The sequence below is a fragment of the Physella acuta genome, unplaced genomic scaffold (assembly GCF_028476545.2).
Source record: "Physella acuta isolate Inbredline_101_S28 unplaced genomic scaffold, ASM2847654v3 ptg001799l, whole genome shotgun sequence".
In the NCBI taxonomy this organism is placed as follows: domain Eukaryota; kingdom Metazoa; phylum Mollusca; class Gastropoda; family Physidae; genus Physella; species Physella acuta.
In genome coordinates, this window is record NW_026733309.1 from 37,062 (window position 1) to 56,627 (window position 19,566).

Sequence of the window (19,566 nt, forward strand, 5' to 3'; positions counted from 1 at the left end):
GCCTTGGGTTGGTTAGAGACAAGTAACTTGGTTTTTATTATGTCCAGTTCATAGAAACACACTCCAGTACACCTCCAATAATGGCTCCTTACACATTTAATTTGATTTCAACAGGTCTTACTTTACTTATAACTAAACACTATTTGCAGACTTCCGTCACTTTATGGTACAATATTCTTTTTGCAAATGTCCATAATTTTATGGTCCATTGTTTCATCTAATAAATGTCTATTTACACATTTAATTTGATTTCAAAAGGTCTTACTTTACTTATAACTAAACACTATTTGCAGACTTCCGTAACTCTATGGTACAATATTCTTGTAGCAAATGTCCATACTTTTATGGTCCAATGTTCTATTTTCAGAGCCCCTGCTTTCCACTTGCCAGAAAATCCTGCCCTTCCTATCCTTATGATAGGCCCTGGGACAGGCATTGCCCCCTTCAGATCTTTCTGGCAACAGAGGATGATTGATAAAGAGATGAATAGTGTGCCTTCACGTAAGTCATACATTATGAATAGTGTGACTTCACGTAAGTCATACATTATGAATAGTGTGCCTTCACGTAAGTCATACATTATGAATAGTGTGACTTCACGTAAGTCATACATTATGAATAGTGTGACTTCACGTAAGTCATACATTATGAATAGCGTGACTGCACGTAAGTCATACATTATGAATAGCGTGACTGCACGTAAGTCATACATTATGAATAGCGTGACTGCACGTAAGTCATACATTATGAATAGCGTGACTTCACGTAAGTCATACATTATGAATAGCATGACTTCACAAAAGTCATGAAGTAGAATAAAACAAAGAGATTAAATCATAAATTATGAATAATGTGCCTTGACGCCCAAATGAAGTAGGTTTAAGCTAGTAGAAAAAAAAACGTAGATGTTTAAAACAATCCATTGTATTGGGTTTTTTTTTTTGGAAAAATAGAATTTTGAAAAATATTTTTAAAGCAAAATATAATCAATATATTTAGTGAATGAAGGAAATATGAGTAAAAAACTGTCAATGTCTGATTTTGTGAACATGATTTACAGAGGGTCTAACAAAGCCATTTGGGGACATGACTCTATACTTTGGATGCCGCACTGCATCTCAAGACAACATCTACGGGAAAGAGCTGGAAGAAATGGAAAAGGCTGACGTGCTGTTTTATCATGTAGCCCTGTCTAGAGAGCCAGATATGCCAAAGGTAATGGGACACTGTCTAGAGAGCCAGATATGCTAAAGGTAATGTCAGACTATCTAGAGAGCCAGATATGCCAAAGGTAATGTGACAATTTCTGGGAGTGGTCGTGATTGTTAACTTATGGTGATGACCACTGGTGTACCACAGCATTTCTCCTCAGCCACACCCCACACCCTAACTGCACAACCCACAACATCCTACCCCTACCATCATCGCCCTACCACACGACTACCACCCCACCACACTCAAAGACTCCACTCCACCCCATCCCCACTCTACACCACAATTACACACTGATCCACACCCCAACCACACCACCCAAACCATTCAGAAATATGATTTCAACATCCACTCCCCAGGTTTACGTGCAAGACATCCTACTAAACAACGCTTCCATTGTTTATGACATGATCGTGAAGAAAGGCGGCCATTTTTACGTGTGTGGTGACATCGCAATGGCCCATGACGTCACACGCACGCTGGAAGTTGTCATGCAAGAACAGGGTAACATGAAACCAGAGGACGCCAGCAGATTTATAACAAAATTGAGGGTGAGTCAACTTACCCTTGCTGAACTGATGTTACGTTAACGTAGATAAAGCCAAGATAATCTTTTGTCCATGGCATACTTGATAGTATAGCATTCCCCAATTTCTCGCAAAGTTAAACAAGTACTCCCCTAGTTTCCCTAATTCTTTCCCAGCTTTCAAAATTTCTCCCCAAAATTCCCACATTTTTCCCTAGATTCCCATACCCTCCACATAATTCCCATTTTATCTCCTAGATTCCCATTCTCTCACCTAGATTCCCATATTCTCCCCTAGATTCCCATATTCTCCCCTAGATTCCCATATTCTCCCCTAGATTCCCATATTCTCCCCTAGATTCCCATATTCTCCCCTAGATTCCCATATTCTCCCCTAGATTCCCATATTCTCCCCTAGATTCCCATATTCTCCCCTAGATTCCCATATTCTCCCCTAGATTCCCATATTCTCCCCTAGATTCCCATATTCTCCCCTAGATTCCCATATTCTCCCCTAGATTCCCATATTCTCCCCTAGATTCCCATATTCTCCCCTAGATTCTCATATTCTCCCCTAGATTCCCATACTCTCCCCCCTAAATTTCCATACTCTCCCCCAGTTCCCATACTCTCCCCCAGTTCCCATACTCTCCCCCCAGTTCCCATACTCTCCCCTAAATTCCCATCCATCTACTCCTCTCTGTTCTCAGGATACCAACAGATTCCATGAGGACATATTTGGTGTCAGTGTCAGGAGACCAGGGGAGTTAACTGAGAGACCCAAGGACCAGTCTATGAGAGCTCTTGCCTATCTCAATGCCACCAAAGTCCTCGGAAAACCTGATGCTTTGAAAGAGAGAGCAGTGTTTATCACAAAGGTATGCACATCTTGAATAATGTTGGTACATTACATTAAAACATTTAAAATTAATTTGATTAAAAAATTGCTATAAAAATTATAAGGGCGAATTAATATTCTATTAATAATATTCTATTAAGCTTTTCTATTTCAAAATTACTTTAAATCAATTGATTAGTTTCATAGTAATAGTGTTGTTAATGAACAGTGGGTACATAGGCAATATTTTGTTCACTAGAACAAAAAGACAAGAGATTTTTTTTTAACAAGGGACATAACCGTCTTTTTTAAAACAAGGGACGTAACAGTTTTCATTAAAACATCCAACTTACAATAATCTTTAATTATATAATGGATTTAAGTCTTTATTAAAACAAGAAACATAACAATGACAGGTATTAATTTATCTTGCAATTTGAAACATTTAAAGAGCAAATTGCTTTAAAATTTCATTTTCAAATTGTTGTTGAATAAACAAGATAACTGTTTTTATTATATAACACTATATATCATCTTGCATGTGTAACATAGTTAATGTAATATTAATATTCAATTACACAGCAGCAGGCAGCGTTGCAAAACTGATTTAAAATCCTTTAGGTGAACATAACCTGGTATTAATTTGTGTGCATTGTTAGTTGAATTTTTTTATGTTTACACATGGCTTGTGTGAATCAACTAGTTCATGTTTTATACAGTTTTAATATTGAGTCATTTATATGCATGCTGATCTAAGTTTGTTTCGTTACTTTTGGCTACTGTGTGTGATGATGTCACTTTTTAACTTTTACTTGCACAACACTTATGCCATTAGAACAGCAATTTGAAGGGAAAAAAAGAAGTTGAAAAGATTTTGCAAATTTGCACAAACAATTAAAAAGCAAAGGACCATATATTGAGATGATTTAGACATTAGTAACATATTGCTTGCAATTTAATTCATTATTGTCTATGAATTAGACATTAGTAACATATTGCTTGCAATTTAATTATTGTTTTAAAATATGATATCAATTATAGTGTTTTTATTTTTTTTTAATTTTATATTACTGCTTTATCAATTCTGGTGAAACTAGAAAGCAAACTTTACATGACTCTTTCATGAGAGATAATTTCCTTTAACATTACAAAACTTTCACCTCCACTGATATCAAAATGGTTTTTAAAAAAAAAATTAAAGATAGATTACATTTTACTAAAAATATTAAAGATAAAAATCAACAACTTCACACTTTATCTCTTGGAAAACTACTTATTGGCTTTGAAATAAAACAATGTTCTCACTTTTAATTATTGTAGTGCATTTTGAAGTAGTTAATAACATTGTAACAATGTGTTTACACTTGTGACTTGTATACAATATATATCTGAAAATTCACAATAAGTTAAATTTATGGGAACATTTACTGCAGAATTTATTTTTCAGATGTGTATTGTACACATGTTGCTATTGTAAATTCTGTTTCATTCATGTAGATTATTTAAAATATGCATTCTTAAAGCTGTGTAGAATTATAAAATTAAATTTTAAAAAATCTAAAGTTGTAAATAGATCCACTGAAAGTTTTAGAGAAGGAAATTTTGCTCGCTCACCGTATTGTGTATATTAGCTTTAAAAAACATGAATAATTTATTCGAGCACTTAAGGCATTAGCTTTGTTTATATACAGTTAGTGTGAATTCACAATAAATATATCCTGACACACCTTGTTTGTTTATCAGCTTTGTATTTGAAATGAACTGAATTTGACTTGGTTGCAATTATTATTCTAACTGTAATATGTGTTCATTTAACATTTAAATTCTTTTTTAACATTTTTGTCCTTTGGTTCATTTACATTGTTTAGAATTTTAGTAAAAGTTAAAATTTAAATATGAGTACAATATAGCACCTACAAAAAAAAAATGTTTGGAAAAAGAGTAAACCAACAGCATATGTAAGGGTTGATCAGAATTAATAATGCAAATATCTTATTTTTTGTGATTATATTAGTTTTAATATTTGTCTTTTATGAGATTTTTGACATTTATAAAATGTTCTAACCTGATTTGTGACTTTTTTAAAATTCCAGGATACAAGGAAAGTGATTGCCAAACCAAAAGCACCAATGAAAAACATCTTTACAAAGCAAAAAGTTGCACCGGAAAATGTGCCTGAAAAAAATAACTTTTAATTTTTCTTTCCTTTCAAAATATTTGTTAAAATCTCAAATAATTTTGGTAGAAATAGTTACACAGCAATATGTGTGTGTAATGTAACCATAATAAATTCTTTAAAATGGGTGGGTAACCTTATTTTTTATCTAGAAATTTCCTGGGCTTATCTGTAATTTTTTAAATTTATCAGCTGCTGTTACTTTTATGTATCAAATATTCATTTTTATTTTCTAAATAACATAACAAACTAACCATTGATTTTTGTTTTCCTGATAAAAAAATACTTTTTCATACATCCATTGTTTAATTGTGTTCACTTTTCTGAATGTTTATAAATCATCAAGACACTTTTCTCTCCTTGCATGCACCTTTAACTGTTTTCCTCAACTGTTTCCAAGATTCTGTCTAGGTTTAAATGTAAACACACACAAATAAACCTGAAAACATGATGGTTAAAATTTTGTGTGTGAGTGGACATACTGTTTTGCGCAGGAAAATAGATAACAGGGAAATAATTATCTAAAACAATGTCAAGTTTAAATAAACTTTAGATCTTCATCTCATAAATGTATAAACTTAACTGTAAAACCTATTACTGTGTCTATGTGTTCAATAAATATAATTTTTCATTAAAAACTTAATGTGTTTGATGAAGGGAGGTAAGGAGATGTTTTGGTCATGACTGGAGGTTGGGTAAATAAAAAGAAAGCCACTTTAAGTAATAAAGCTGATAATCCCCCTTGGCTGTGTTTTTTCATATTTTTACACATTTAATAAATACCGCTATTGTTCAAATCAATCAATTATCAATTAACCGCTGACTTCTGCTAAAAATTACCTCACTTTAGTGATATTTCCAGTTTCATTTTCTTATCAACTGTCCCATTGCATTGAGGGTATTTTAATTTTTGTATTTGGATATTTGCAGTGGAATAAAACTAGTTAAAAAAAAAAAAATAAAACTAGTTAGATAAGGTATCTAAACATTGATGTTGAATGAAATAACAAATTGGGATATTATTAAACTGGGAAATTACTTAATTAATAATTGTTTGCAATTAGTGGAAATAGTTTTTCAATTGCATCAATGTCTTTAAGTTGCGGCCTAATAAAATTTGAAATTCAAAAATTTCAAATAACGTCCGTTTAATTTTCATCCTTATTTTCATCCCCATTTTCATCCCTGTTTTTCATCCATGTAATTAAACCAAAAAACAGTGTTTTCAGCTGCGTAATTATACCAAGTCACTTAATGTCTGCTTACATTTTCATACTCTAAGATTACATAATCATGTATTTTAAAGACCTAAATTAGTTTTTAAGCAATGGGTCCAACTTATTTTCAATCAAATCATGTTCATGATTTATTCTATTATCTCATCACACAAGACGCACATGTTCATCATTAGTTGGCTGTTTTATTTTATTCATAAAGTGTCATTTTTTCAGTTCATTTTGTATTTTTTTTAAATATAATTTTTTTTTTTTTTGACAATTGGTGAAATTATTTTCTGCGTACTATAAATAAATTGCTTGTGGTATGTTATTTAAAGACTTACATAGTAAACATCCTTTTCCAATTGGCGCAAAAAAAAACACTAAAATATTGATATTGTGAGAATGTTTGATTTTTTTTTTTCTTGAAAATTAATGATTTTACTCTATTGTTAAAAATGTTTTTAAAAAAATTCTTTACTATTAGAAGTTTTGTTGACTGTAAACAGGAATTGAATGTTTGCCCTGCTTTATCTAGTAGGTTATTTACATTTACTTTTGGTGGGAGAGTTGGACTAAATATTTACTTACCTTTAATTGATATAGGGGCTATACAATTGACTGACTTCTACTATTATACAGTATGTTAAAATTGTATTTACTTTAAATTTTAAAATGTCATTTGCCTTTTTTTCCCTCCATCTCACAAAATGAAAAATAAAAAACATATTCACCCTCTAAACAAGTGTTACTTTTTTTGGAGCACTGGATGTGAGATTGTGAATCAGTGTATACGTAATGAGGTGTCTTAGTTCTATCACATTTCTTTTTATATAAACTGTTATTTTAATGTTTAGTTTAGACCAGGGGTCTCCAAACTACGGCCCGCGGGCCGGATGCAACCCGCGAAGTCCTCTCATCCGGCCCGCGGAGATCTTTTTGTCCAAGGAAAAATGTTTGTTGATGATGGCTGAGGAGCTTTGCCCAGAAAAATCAAAGACACGTCTGGAATAAACTGGCATCCGAACTGAAATTTGATAGTTAATGCGGCCCTCGGACTGAAAAGTTTGGAGACCCCTGGTTTAGACCTAAGATAAGAACTCAGACCCAGGAGATGAGATGTCTAAGCAGAGTCCTGGGTATCTCATACAGAGATCACATAGCTGAGGAAGAAGTCTAGGATAGGGTCACCAGTGGCGAAGCGAGGTCGGGTGTCACCCGGTGCGGCACTTAATGGTGTCACCCCCCAGAGGCATAGCTACCCATCCCGGGGACAAACTTTGAAGTTTTCGATTTGCACTCCCCCCCCCCTCAAACTTTCGATTTGCACCCCCCACCCTCAAACTTTAGATTTGCACCCCCCACTCAAGTTTTTCTCTATATATTTTGCTATTTTTTGCATTGGCGTCCCCCCCCCCCCCTAAATGGTGTCACCCGGTGCGATCCGCACCCCCCGCCCCCCCCCCCCCCCTCGCTACGCCCCTGAGGGTCACTAATGCGATTGGTCCCTTTGAGTGTCTACTGAGCATAATCAAAACTAGAAAACTGAGTTGGTATGGCCATGTCATAACATCAAACAGCCTATTACTATCCAAAACTGTATTGCAAGGCACTGTGCCAGGAGGGAGAAGAAGAAGAAGGCAAAGATGCAACTGGAAGGAAGACATCAAGGATTGGACCGATCCATCCTTCGCTGAACCAATCAAAGTTCCAAGATGGATGGCGGACAATTATAAAGTCAACTGTAGTGCACAAAGCCCACAATGAGGGTTTAAGGAGGATGATGATGGAGTATTTGATGGGTCTCCAGGTTTTTCTAGTAATGCCATCAATTTTGTTGTTTTTTAAGTTGTACTTCTTGTCGCTCCATGTCTTGTGACTGGACGTCTGGTTGTGGGACGTCTGGTTGTGGGACGTCTGGTTTTGGGACGTCTGATCGTGGGACGTCTGGTTGTGGGACGTCTGGTCGTGGGACGTCTGGTTGTGGGACGTCTGGTTGTGGGACGTCTGGTTGTGGGACGTCTGTTTGTGGGACGTCTGGTTGTGGGACGTCTGGTCGTGGGACGTCTGGTTGTTGGACGTCTGGTTTTGGGACGTCTGGTTTTGGGAGGTCTGGTTTGGGACGTCTGGTTGTGGGATGTCTGGTTGTGGGACGTCTGATCGTGGGACGTCTGGTCGTGGGACGTCTGCTGACTGGACGTCTGGTTGTGGGACGTCTGGTTGTGGGACGTCTGGTTGTGGGACGTCTGGTGACTGGACGTCTGGTTGTGGGACGTCTGGTTGTGGGACGTCTGGTGACTGGACGTCTGGTTGTGGGACGTCTGGTTGTGGGACGTCTGGTTGTGGGACGTCTTGTGACTGGACGTCTGGTTGTGGGACGTCTGGTTGTGGGACGTCTTGTGACTGGACGTCTGGTTGTGGGACGTCTTGTGACTGGACGTCTGGTTGTGGGACGTCTGGTTGTGGGACGTCTGGTTGTGGGACGTCTGGTTGTGGGACGTCTTGTGACTGGACGTCTGGTAGTGGGACGTCTGGTTGTGGGACGTCTTGTGACTGGACGTCTGGTAGTGGGACGTCTGGTTGTGGGACGTCTTGTGACTGGACGTCTGGTTGTGGGACGTCTGGTTGTGGGACGTCTGGTTGTGGGACGTCTGGTTGTGGGACGTCTGGTTGTGGGACGTCTTGTGACTGGACGTCTGGTAGTGGGACGTCTGGTTGTGGGACGTCTTGTGACTGGACGTTTTGTAGTGGGACGTCTGGTTGTGGGACGTCTTGTGACTGGACGTCTGGTTGTGGGACGTCTGGTGACTGGACGTCTTGTGACTAGACGTCTAGTGACTGGACGTCTTGTGACTGGACGTCTTGTGACTGGACGTCTAGTGACTGGACGTCTAGTGACTGGACGTTTGGTGACTGGACGTTTGGTAACTGGAAGTTTTGTGACTGGACGTCTAGTGACTGGACGTCTAGTGACTGGACGTTTGGTGACTGGACGTTTGGTAACTGGAAGTTTTGTGACTGGACGTCTGTTTGTTGAACGTGTGGTGACGTCTGGTTGCTGAAAAGCTTCAGCTTATGAAATTCGAATGTTTTACCAAAAGTAAAAGAAGTGATTTTTTTTTTCAAGTTATCACCAAGTACAGCACGTCTTTGGTGGTGACTGTAATACTTTTTTGGCGCTGTAGTCAAAGTCAACACGGCAGTTGTAGTAGTGTGGACTCAGGAACAAGAGTGCGGGAACTAAACTCGAGACTTTTGGGTTAGCACTCGTGCTCTCTACCTCTCCACCACCCTGTTCCGTTGACCAGAGTTTTAAATATCTATGCCTACTTTATGGGGTGCCACTTGTTGAACATCAGGTGGCCAGAAAAAAATTACCAAAACTTGTGGAGAAAAACTGTGGAAACTCTTTAGGTAAAGAAATACAACAGCTCAAATGGAGTTGGATTTCACACACCTTGCGTAAACCAACTAGCAACTTCACTAGAGAGGCATTAGATAGAAATCCCCTAGGAAAGAGGAAAGCAGGTAGGCTAAAAGAAACTTAGAAAAGATCAGTTGTCAGTGAAGCAGAAGCAGTCGGAATGTCGTGGACACAACTTGGAGAATCGCAACAAAAACAAAGAAATGTACAATGGAGAGTTGTGGTTGCATTCCTATGTAATGGCGGGACGTCCAACGACAAGACGTCCAGTGACAAGGGTCCAATGAACACACGTCCAATGACAAGATGTCAAATGACAAGACGTCCAATGACAAGAGGTACAATGACAAGACGTCTAATGACAAGACGTCCAATGAAGTCACGTCCAATGACAAGACGTCCAATGACAAGACGTTCATGCCTGGAAGAAACTCTGGTCACCCCATTCCAAAAAAATTTACATTAAAAAAAATTATTAACTATTTTAACCATTATATTTATTGAACACACAGACAAAAACAATGTGTTTATGGTTTAAAAAGAGTATAGTTTTATGACATATGGACCTCAAAGGTGTATTTAAAGTTCACATTGTTTTAGATAATAATTCATTTCCCATAATTAAAAAATGGATATGTGAAACGTACTTTTTACAAACTACATTATCAGGAAAAAAAATTGTTTGTTTTGTGTTATTTAGAAAAACAAATGGATAAAAGAAGTAGCAGTTATTAAATAAAAAGTTAAGATAAGTCGAGGTACAATTTACTTAGAAAGTGAGAACGGTTACACAAGCCTTTTAAATAATTTATTATGATTATATTACACATACATCTTGCCATTTCCACCTTAATTATTTTAAATTAAAAAATTTATTTAGTTGAAACGAAAATTAAAACTTTTTTTAAGGCACTTTCTCTAGTGCAGTAGACAAAATTGTAATTAATTAAAAAATAATTAGGCATCCAATTAAGTCAAATTAATATCAGATTGCATTGTCTTCATGTCTTGACCCACGTGCCAACTTTGAAACGAATCTGTTAGTTAGAAGTGCCCGAAATTTCGCTGGGGCGTTTCGATATATGACGACAGACTGAAAACAGACTGCGACAGATAGAGGAATCAAGTTAAATAAAAGCTGATAAAAAGTTTTAAATATTGCCTGATTAGAATTAAAAGTTCTTTTTACTGCTCACATAATAGTTAAATTGATAATTGCAACCAAATGAAATATCAGTTCAAGTTTTCTAAGGGCTTTTGTGGCAGCGCTCTAGTAGACTGGTCTTTGGGTCTCTCAGTCAACTCCCCTGGTCTCCTGACACTGACACCAAATATGTCCTCATGGAATCTGTTGGTATCCTGAGAACAGAGAGAAAAGGATGGATGGAAACTGGGTGAGAGTATGGGAACTGGGGGAGAGTATGGGAACTGGGGGAGAGTATGGGAACTGGGGGAGTGTATGGGAATCTAGGGTAGAATATGAGAATTTAGGGGAGAATATGGGAATTTAGGGGAGAATATGGGAATCTGGGGAGAATATGGGAATCTATGGGAGAATATAGGAATTTAGGGGAGAATATGGGAATCTGGGGAGAATATGGGAACCTGTGGGAGAATATGGGAATCTAGGGGAGAATATGTGAATCTAGGGAGAATATGGAAATAATAAGTTGATCTAAGTGAGAATATGAGAAAACGGGAAAAATTGAGGAACTGGGGAAAATTGGGAAACTAAGGGAGAATATGTGTACACGATTAGTAGAGCATGCGACTGCTAACATGAAAGTCTCGAGTTCAAATCAGGGTTTAAGTACGTAGAACGTCCCTGGGTCCACTCAGCTCAATTGAGTACCGAACTCAGGGAAATGAAAGGCAGCTGGGCATACTGCACACTACAATATCCTTTCATATGCCGAAGTCACAGAAACAAGTGAACTCGACTTCACTTGCCCCTTGTACAGTCAAGTTCATTAAAGGAACTTAAGTAGGACAGGGTACGTGAAAACAAAGGAGAATACAATGATTGAATACCAACCCTACTGTCTTCGGTTCAAATCTCGGACTCATTGTACGACATCCCTAAATCTGATTTTATTTAAAGTGGGGTGGGTACTTATGCCGAAGTCAAGAAACATATTAAATCTGCTTCATCTGCACAACGGGGTATGAGGTCAGAAAGGGTAACTTGACTCACCCTAAGTTTTGTTATAAATCTGCTGGCGTCCTCTGGTTTCATGTTACCCTGTTCTTGCATGACAACTTTCAGCGTGCGTGTGACGTCATGGGCCATTGCGATGTCGCCACAAACGTAAAAATGGCCGCCTTTCTTCACGATCATGTCATAAACAATGGAAGCATTGTTTAGTAGGATGTCTTGCACGTAAACCTGGGAAGTGGATGTTGAGGAGATATTACACGTGTGGAGTTCGGTGTGGTTGGGGTAGTTGGGTTGAGGTGTGGTTGGATGGTGTGTTTGGGGAGGGGGACTATGGTATGTTGTTGAGTTGGGGTGGTGTTGTTGGGTTGTGACTGGTTTGTGTTGGTGTGGTAGGGATGGAGTGGATTTGTAGATGCAGAGGGGTGTGTTAGGTGTGAGTTGCTGTGGCAGGAGGTGGTAATTTGATCATGGTGATGTGGTTGATGTGGGATGCAGTAGTACACCAGTGGTCATCACTATAAGTTAACAGTCACCACCACTCCCAGAAAGTGTCACATTACCTTTGGCATATCTGGCTCTCTAGACAGTGTCCCAATACCTTTGGCATATCCGGCTCTCTAGACAGTGTCACATTACCTTTGGCATATCTGGCTCTCTAGACAGTGTCACATTACCTTTGGCATATCTGGCTCTCTAGACTGCCAATTACCTTTGGCATATCTGGCTCTCTAGACAGTGCCACATTACCTTTGGCATATCTGGCTCTCTAGACAGTGTCCCATTACCTTTGGCATATCTGGCTCTCTAGACAGTGCCACATTACCTTTGGCATATCTGGCTCTCTAGACAGTGTCACATTACCTTTGGCATATCTGGCTCTCTAGACAGTGTCACATTACCTTTGGCATATCTGGCTCTATAGAGAGTGTCCCATTACCTTTGGCATATCTGGTTCTCTAGACAGGGCGACATGATAAAACAGCACGTCAGCCTTTTCCATTTCTTCCAGCTCTTTCCCGTAGATGTTGTCTTGAGATGCAGTGCGGCATCCAAAGTATAGAGTCATGTCTCCAAATGGCTTTGTTAAACCCTCTGTAAATCATGTCAACAAAATCAGACATTGACAGTTTTTTTACTATATACATTCCCTGATATAATATTGCTTATATTTTGATTTGGAAAAAGTAAAATAAAAATAAAAATCAAACTAGTTTTCCAAAAAAAATATATAAAAAATTGAAGGATTGTTTTTAAAAAATCTCCCGTTTTAATTCTACTTGATTTAATCTTTGTTATATTCTACTTCATGACTTACGTGAAGGCACGCTATTCATAATGTCTGACTTACGTGAAGGCACACTATTCATAATTTATGACTTACGTGAAGGCACACTATTCATAATTTATGACTTACGTGAAGGCACGCTATTCATAATGTATGACTTACGTGAAGGCACACTATTCATAATGTATGACTTACGTGAAGGCACGCTATTCATAATGTATGACTTACTTGAAGGCACGCTATTCATAATATATGGCTTACGTGAAGGCACACCATTCATAACTTATGACTTACGTGAAAGCACACCATTCATAACTTACGTGAAGGCACACTATTCATAATGTATGACTTACGTGAAGGCACGCTATTTATAATGTATGACTTACGTGAAGGCACACCATTCATAATTTATGACTTACTTGAAGGCACGCTATTCATCTCTTTATCAATCATCCTCTGTTGCCAGAAAGATCTGAAGGGGGCAATGCCTGTCCCAGGGCCTATCATGAGGATAGGAAGGGCAGGATTTTCTGGCAAGTGGAAAGCAGGGGCTCTGAAAATAGAACATTGGACCATAAAAGTATGGACATTTGCTACAAGAATATTGTACCATATAGTTACGGAAGTCTGCTAAAATAGTTTATTGATAAGTAAAGTAAGACTTCTATTGAAATCGAATTAAATGTGTAAATAGACATTTATTAGATGAAACATTATTGCGGGTGTAGGCCTACTGGGGTGTGTTTCTTTAAACTAGACAAAAAAAAAAAGCCCAGATACTTGTTTCTCCCCAGCCTGAAGCAAGTAACATTAACAGCTGAGTTTGACTCAGGAATGTCCTACATACCCAAATAAAGATTGGAACTGATCTTATCCAAACACATCAATAGTTAAATGTGGTTTCATTTAAGAAATAAAGATCAACTCACGCTCTAACTAAACAAGGCACAACTGTACCGACTGAACATCTGTTCATCCAACCAGAACACACACCCTCATGGACTGGTCCAGCGCCATCTGGTGAAGAAGACGTCATACTAAAATGCTCATATACATACGTTTTCACACCCTTGTGGGGGTGGGGGAGGGGGAATAGTATCCCACTACTTTTACGACTTTGTCTAAAGAAAAAAGCACTATTACAAACTGTTGAATTTTTAAAAAAATCTTTTTACTTTCGTAGAAGCGTCGATCTATTTGTAATGGTTAAATTTTAAAAAAAAAGTTATTTAGATGTACCTTGTATAATATTAATAACAGCAATACTGAATTAGAATTACATTGTGTCCTAAACTTGACCACAACAATTTGTGATTTACCTTGTGTACTAAACTTGACCACAGCTATGGTGATTTACCTTGTGTCCTAAACTTGACCACAGCTATGGTGATTTACCTTGTGTCTTAAACTTGGCTACAGCTATGGTGATTTACCTTGTGTCCTAAACTTGACCACAGCTATGGTGATTTAGATTTACCTTGTGTCCAAAACTTGACCACAGCTATGGTGATTTACCTTGTGTCCTAAACTTGACCACAGCTATGGTGATTTACCTTGTGTCCTAAACTTGACCACAGCTATGGTGATTTAGATTTACCTTGTGTCCAAAACTTGACCACAGCTATGGTGATTTACCTTGTGTCCTAAACTTGACCACAGCTATGGTGATTTACCTTGTGTCCTAAACTTGACCACAGCTATGGTGATTTATCTTGTGTCCTAAACTTGACCACAGCTATGGTGATTTACCTTGTGTCCTAAACTTGACCACAGCTATGGTAGCTTACCTTATGTCCTAAACTTGACCACAGCTATGGTGATTTACCTTGTATCCTAAACTTGACCACAGCTATGGTGATTTACCTTGCGTCCTAAACTTGACCACAGCTATGGTGATTTACCTTGTGTCCTAAACTTGACCACAGCTATGGTAGCTTACCTTATGTCCTAAACTTGACCACAGCTATGGTGATTTACCTTGTATCCTAAACTTGACCACAGCTATGGTGATTTACCTTGCGTCCTAAACTTGACCCCAGTGATGGTGGCTTACCTTGTGTCCTAAACTTGACCACAGCTATGGTTATGGTGATTTACCTTGCGTCCTAAACTTGACCACAGCTATGGTGATTTAGATTTACCTTGTGTCCTAAACTTGACCACAGCTATGGTGATTTACCTTGTGTCCTAAACTTGACCACAGCTATGATGATTTACCTTGTGTCCTAAACTTGACCACAGCTATGGAGATTTACCTTGTGTCCTAAACTTGACCACAGCTATGGTGATTTACCTTGTGTCCTAAACTTGACCACAGCTATGGTGACTTACCTTGTGTCCTAAACTTGACCACAGCTATGGTGATTTACCTTGTGTCCTAAACTTGACCACAGCTATGGTGGCGTGGATCTCCCCCTGGTACATCAGCAGGGAGGAGCTGATGCTGTAGTAGCGCTGCTGTAGCAAGGGCAGCTGGGTCAGCAACAAAGATGGCGGCACTTTAAGTGAAGAGAACTGGTCCAAGACTTCCAGTAAGTTTGGGCTCAGGTCATACTTCCAGTCTTCATAGGCTTTGGAATCCTAAATTTGGATCGAAAACTTTTTTAAATATCTGGAATTTTTTATATAAAGTAGAAAATATTACTTCAATTGTATTTCAAAGTAGGCCTTTTAAAAAAATCTAGGCCTATTTCATAAAAATTACCCTAATACTTCATTCAGAATAATTTAGAGTTAGAAATATATATTTTAGTTAAAATGTTGCAAATTAAGTTTGCAAATTGCAGGTTATTAAAATGTTATGTTTTTTTTTATTAAACAAATCCATATCAACTGTTTCAAATCCATATCTACTGTAATTAAATTTTTTTAAAAAGAATGTTACTGTGGCCAGATTTTCCAGCCTCTCCCTGTCAACATCTCCGGTTGCCTGTGTGGCCAACAGTTGAAGCAGTGACTGGGAGGGTGGGGTGGTGATGTCCAGGATGTAGGTGAAGGCAGACCTCATGCTACACACTGGCATCTTCTCAAACTCTGCCCAGGTCTTGTTAGTACCTGACACACACAATACATCGTACTGTTATTTATTTTATCTGACAAATTCAGCCCACTTCTTGCTTACTTTTTTCTTCCAGCCATCTCTTCGGGGAGGGGGGGGGGGGGAACACTGGTCTTACTAGTACCTAACACACATAAAACATGTATTCAGTTATCTAATTACCAGACCTATCATAAAAAACGGATGAAATTTCACTTTAAAATGGAATGGAAAGCATAGCTTGGTACATTAGCTTACATTAGCTCACTGTTAGGCTTAGTAAATGCCACAACTACGGCTTGTGTTGTAATAGGGATAGGTTAAGCTATTATGGGTCTTAAAGAATCATATATATTTTTGTCTATTCGGGCATTTGTCGCATTCGGGCAAGATCCTAATCGTGAAAACCGCCCTCGGTAGTTGTCTTTTGGTAAAAAGCCCACCTTCCTTTACCACAGCTAAGTATATTGGTATTAACCAATACAGACCATCTAGGCCTATACGTATTATATAACGACATTCAACAATACAGAACTTCAAAAACAACTATGTAACTGGTTTTGAACTATACATGTTATATAATGTTATTGAACAATATAGACATCTACAACAACGTATACTGATATTGACCAACAGCTGACTATCCATGAGACTACCAGGCGTGCAGACATACCTAAGGGCGTGACAACTTCATGCAGAAACTCTGTGCGTATAACTTGGTCAGGAGGGGGAGCATTGTGAAGCCTGGCCAGAATAGCATCCACCAGTTCTGGAGCATTAGCAGGAAAAATGCCAACATGGTCACCTGGTACATACAGCAGCTCAGAGGCACCTTGTGTGTTCAACTTTACTAGAATCGTCTGGCGGCTGGGAGGGATACGTTCATTAATTTAAAAAATATATATATAAAAAACCTTTGTAGCAACAAGCTTTTAAATGCACTGAAAATAAGAAAATATAACTAATTTGATTTCTTTAATAAAAGCTTTTGTAACTAAAGTATATAAAAAGAGTGATGTAATTTCCCCCCCCCCCTCCTTAGATTCAAAATCGTTTAATTAATTTTAATGACTGTTTAAATATCTAATTAAATTAAATTCTAGATAGACTTGTATTCTCATTGAAGAGGAACGTTTCTTGAAAGTTTTAACAAAATCGCTGCATTAGAAGTGGGTGAACATTGAGTTACAATATTTGCCACAAACCCACAAACAAACAAACATATTATGTTGCAAACTAAATAAAAGCTTGTAAAATCCTAATCGTCCTTGGACATATTAAAGTTTCTATCTCGATAAGCCTTGTCTGCTGGCTACGGTTGATAGAGATCCGTAGTTCATTGTTAAAACATGTCCTCATCGGACAAAGCCAATTAAAAACTTCCAACTTCGCTTGAATGAGAATGATACATTAATAGCTAAAATAAGCTAGCCTATATAGCCAAATTATTATTTTCTCAAATAGTGTGGGATCACAAAATAAAACAGAATATTTTTTTCCTATTGTGTCGAATTATAGCTTCAGTGTGACTTGCATTTCTGCTGACAGAAAATACAATTAAAATAAAACAGTCTAAACCTTCAGGGGCAACCTAGAGCTTATCATTGGATAGCGTTGTCAACTGACTGAAAGTGATGAAATTATGTAAAAATAAATCGACGATCCTTTGGCTGTTAATAATTTTACGATATTTATAAAATCTCATTTTGAACTTACTCAGAATCTGAGGCTTGTAGTTGTATCCTTTCTTTCAATATACAGGGAAGCACTCGTTTGCTATGAACTTTAGATAGAGCTTCAAAACAATCAAAGGCTAATTTATTATTTGTTATGATTCAACATAAATATTGCATAATGTTAGCTAAAACATGTCTGTGATTGTATTTTATGTCACGTCAATAAAAAAAAAATGAGAAAATACATCCACATGTGATTTAGCAGTCATGATGAAGAAATATACAAAATAACATATTCATGGCGTTAAGAAATTAGATTTAGAAGCAGTGATAAAGAATGATAAAAATAGTACATGCCTTTGTCATGAATTAGAAATGTGACTTAAAGCAATGAAGAAGAAAAATTGATACAGTACCTTCACAGATAATATATGGCTCAGAAATGTTATTCACAAGCAGTGATGAAGAAAGACAAAAACGTTACCTTCACACATGTCTGGCTCCTTGCCATTGTCCACTGGTGTAATCCTAAACCTGTTGGGCAGCCAGCTGTGGTCACTGTTGTTTAGTGCACCTGTGGCTTCACTGATGTTCACATCATCACCCAAACAGAATGTGTCGCATGCAGCCTACAGTAATTCATTGAATGTTTCACATACAGCCTACAGTAATTCATTGAATGTGTCACATACAGCCTACAGTAATTCATTGAATATATCGCATACAGCCTACAGTAATTCATTGAATGTGTCACATACAGCCTACAGTAATTCATTGAATGTGTCACATACAGCCTACGGTAATGATGGTCATAAAATGTGTTGTATTACATACATCAATTATGTTCGATAAACATGTGTTCATTTGATTTGGTCTAAACAAATCGTTAAAAATTATGTGGGAATAATGGATTGAATACAAGTTTATAGTCTTATTTACAAAAACTTTTTGAAAGAAAATAATGTTTTAAAATATCTTCATCTTCTTTTATTTAAAAAAAACCTCCAACCATTTAATAACAAGGAAGATAACACATACCTTAAAAACTCCCTCAGCCCAAGTCCTAAAACTCTGTTCCTGACCACAGAGTTCATCCCCTTCTCCAACTGGGAAAATTCTCTCAGCCCCCAAATCATGGAGGGTGTTGTCAATGTAGTGGCCAAAAGCAGCGAAATGTGGATAAGCCTTAGACCCCAATGCAAATACTGAATATCTGTAGAAATCAGTAAGAATTTGTACCAAAAAGAACAAACTATTTGTTTATTAAATCTGTAATGACAGCCAGTTTCTAATGCAAGGTAGTGGAAATTAAAAACCCAGGTGAAATAATAAATGGAATTTGGTTTGATAAATGATAAACAAAAATTATACTATCATTCAACAGTTAAAGAAAAGAAAAGCATTTAAAAATCAAAGATTATTTTTCTTCAACTATAGAAAAAAACTAATCTTAATTTACTCCCCTCATTTATTAGTAATAAGTTCTAAATCCAGATACAAAGAGTAGCAGCTTTGTCATCTAAATATACCCTTTAAGTTGCTCATACAATGAAACGCCCCCCTTCCAAATATCCTTTGATGAGACCAAAAAATATTAAATTTACATAGAAAATATATACTTAAAATCACTCTTATAATGGCCTGATTGTTGAACAATCTAGTCAGTAAACCAACTTTTTTGTGCAAACAGATATAGACAAATACTGATACATCAGAACAGCCAAAGGTAAAATCTACAAACACAGAGATAATAGTTTTCACACACAAAGAGTTACCTAACATTGCCCAGTGGCCCAGTGACCATAGCAAGAGAATCTGCAGCACTATTTAAATCTTCACTGTCCAGTCTGACCTCTTTCTCACTGGAGATGCTCATTCTAACGTATGAAGAATGTGACCTGGTCCCAGTTATGTCCCTGAAATAATAACATTCAAGTACTGATTTAACCCTTCATTTCATGAATTAATTTTGTGAAAGCTTTTTGAGAAAAAAAAACATCTTACAAAGTAGGCTGTG

General features: G+C 37.3%; 2 protein-coding genes and 1 pseudogene across 3 annotated transcripts in view; 1 reads left to right on the forward strand and 2 right to left on the reverse strand.

Moving 5' to 3' along the window:
* The window catches only part of LOC131930556 (nitric oxide synthase), a 40,966-nt gene extending 34,264 nt beyond the window's left edge, over positions 1-6,702 (forward strand). The window contains exons 23-28 of one of the 2 annotated variants that reach the window (XM_059287098.1): positions 368-501; positions 1,061-1,215; positions 1,572-1,763; positions 2,449-2,616; positions 3,159-3,197; positions 4,670-4,773. In XM_059287098.1, the coding sequence (XP_059143081.1) occupies positions 368-501; positions 1,061-1,215; positions 1,572-1,763; positions 2,449-2,616; positions 3,159-3,182 (673 nt within the window). In that variant the 3' untranslated portion in view covers positions 3,183-3,197; positions 4,670-4,773. Of the gene's footprint in view, positions 1-367; positions 502-1,060; positions 1,216-1,571; positions 1,764-2,448; positions 2,617-3,158; positions 3,198-4,669 lie in introns of both variants that reach the window. The other variant, XM_059287097.1, reaches the window with a different exon arrangement.
* An 854-nt stretch (positions 6,703-7,556) lies between these two features.
* LOC131930554 (uncharacterized) lies at positions 7,557-10,235 on the reverse strand (annotated as a pseudogene).
* Positions 10,236-10,393: 158 nt separating this feature from the next.
* LOC131930557 (nitric oxide synthase-like) overlaps positions 10,394-19,566 on the reverse strand; it is a 39,525-nt gene continuing 30,352 nt past the window's right edge. Inside the window, 12 exon segments of the mRNA XM_059287099.1 lie at positions 10,394-10,752; positions 11,588-11,779; positions 12,489-12,643; positions 13,256-13,389; positions 13,766-13,853; positions 15,206-15,416; positions 15,721-15,890; positions 16,547-16,740; positions 17,590-17,668; positions 18,034-18,178; positions 18,588-18,762; positions 19,325-19,465. Of these exon segments, the coding sequence (XP_059143082.1) occupies positions 10,627-10,752; positions 11,588-11,779; positions 12,489-12,643; positions 13,256-13,389; positions 13,766-13,853; positions 15,206-15,416; positions 15,721-15,890; positions 16,547-16,740; positions 17,590-17,668; positions 18,034-18,178; positions 18,588-18,762; positions 19,325-19,465 (1,810 nt within the window). The 3' untranslated portion in view covers positions 10,394-10,626.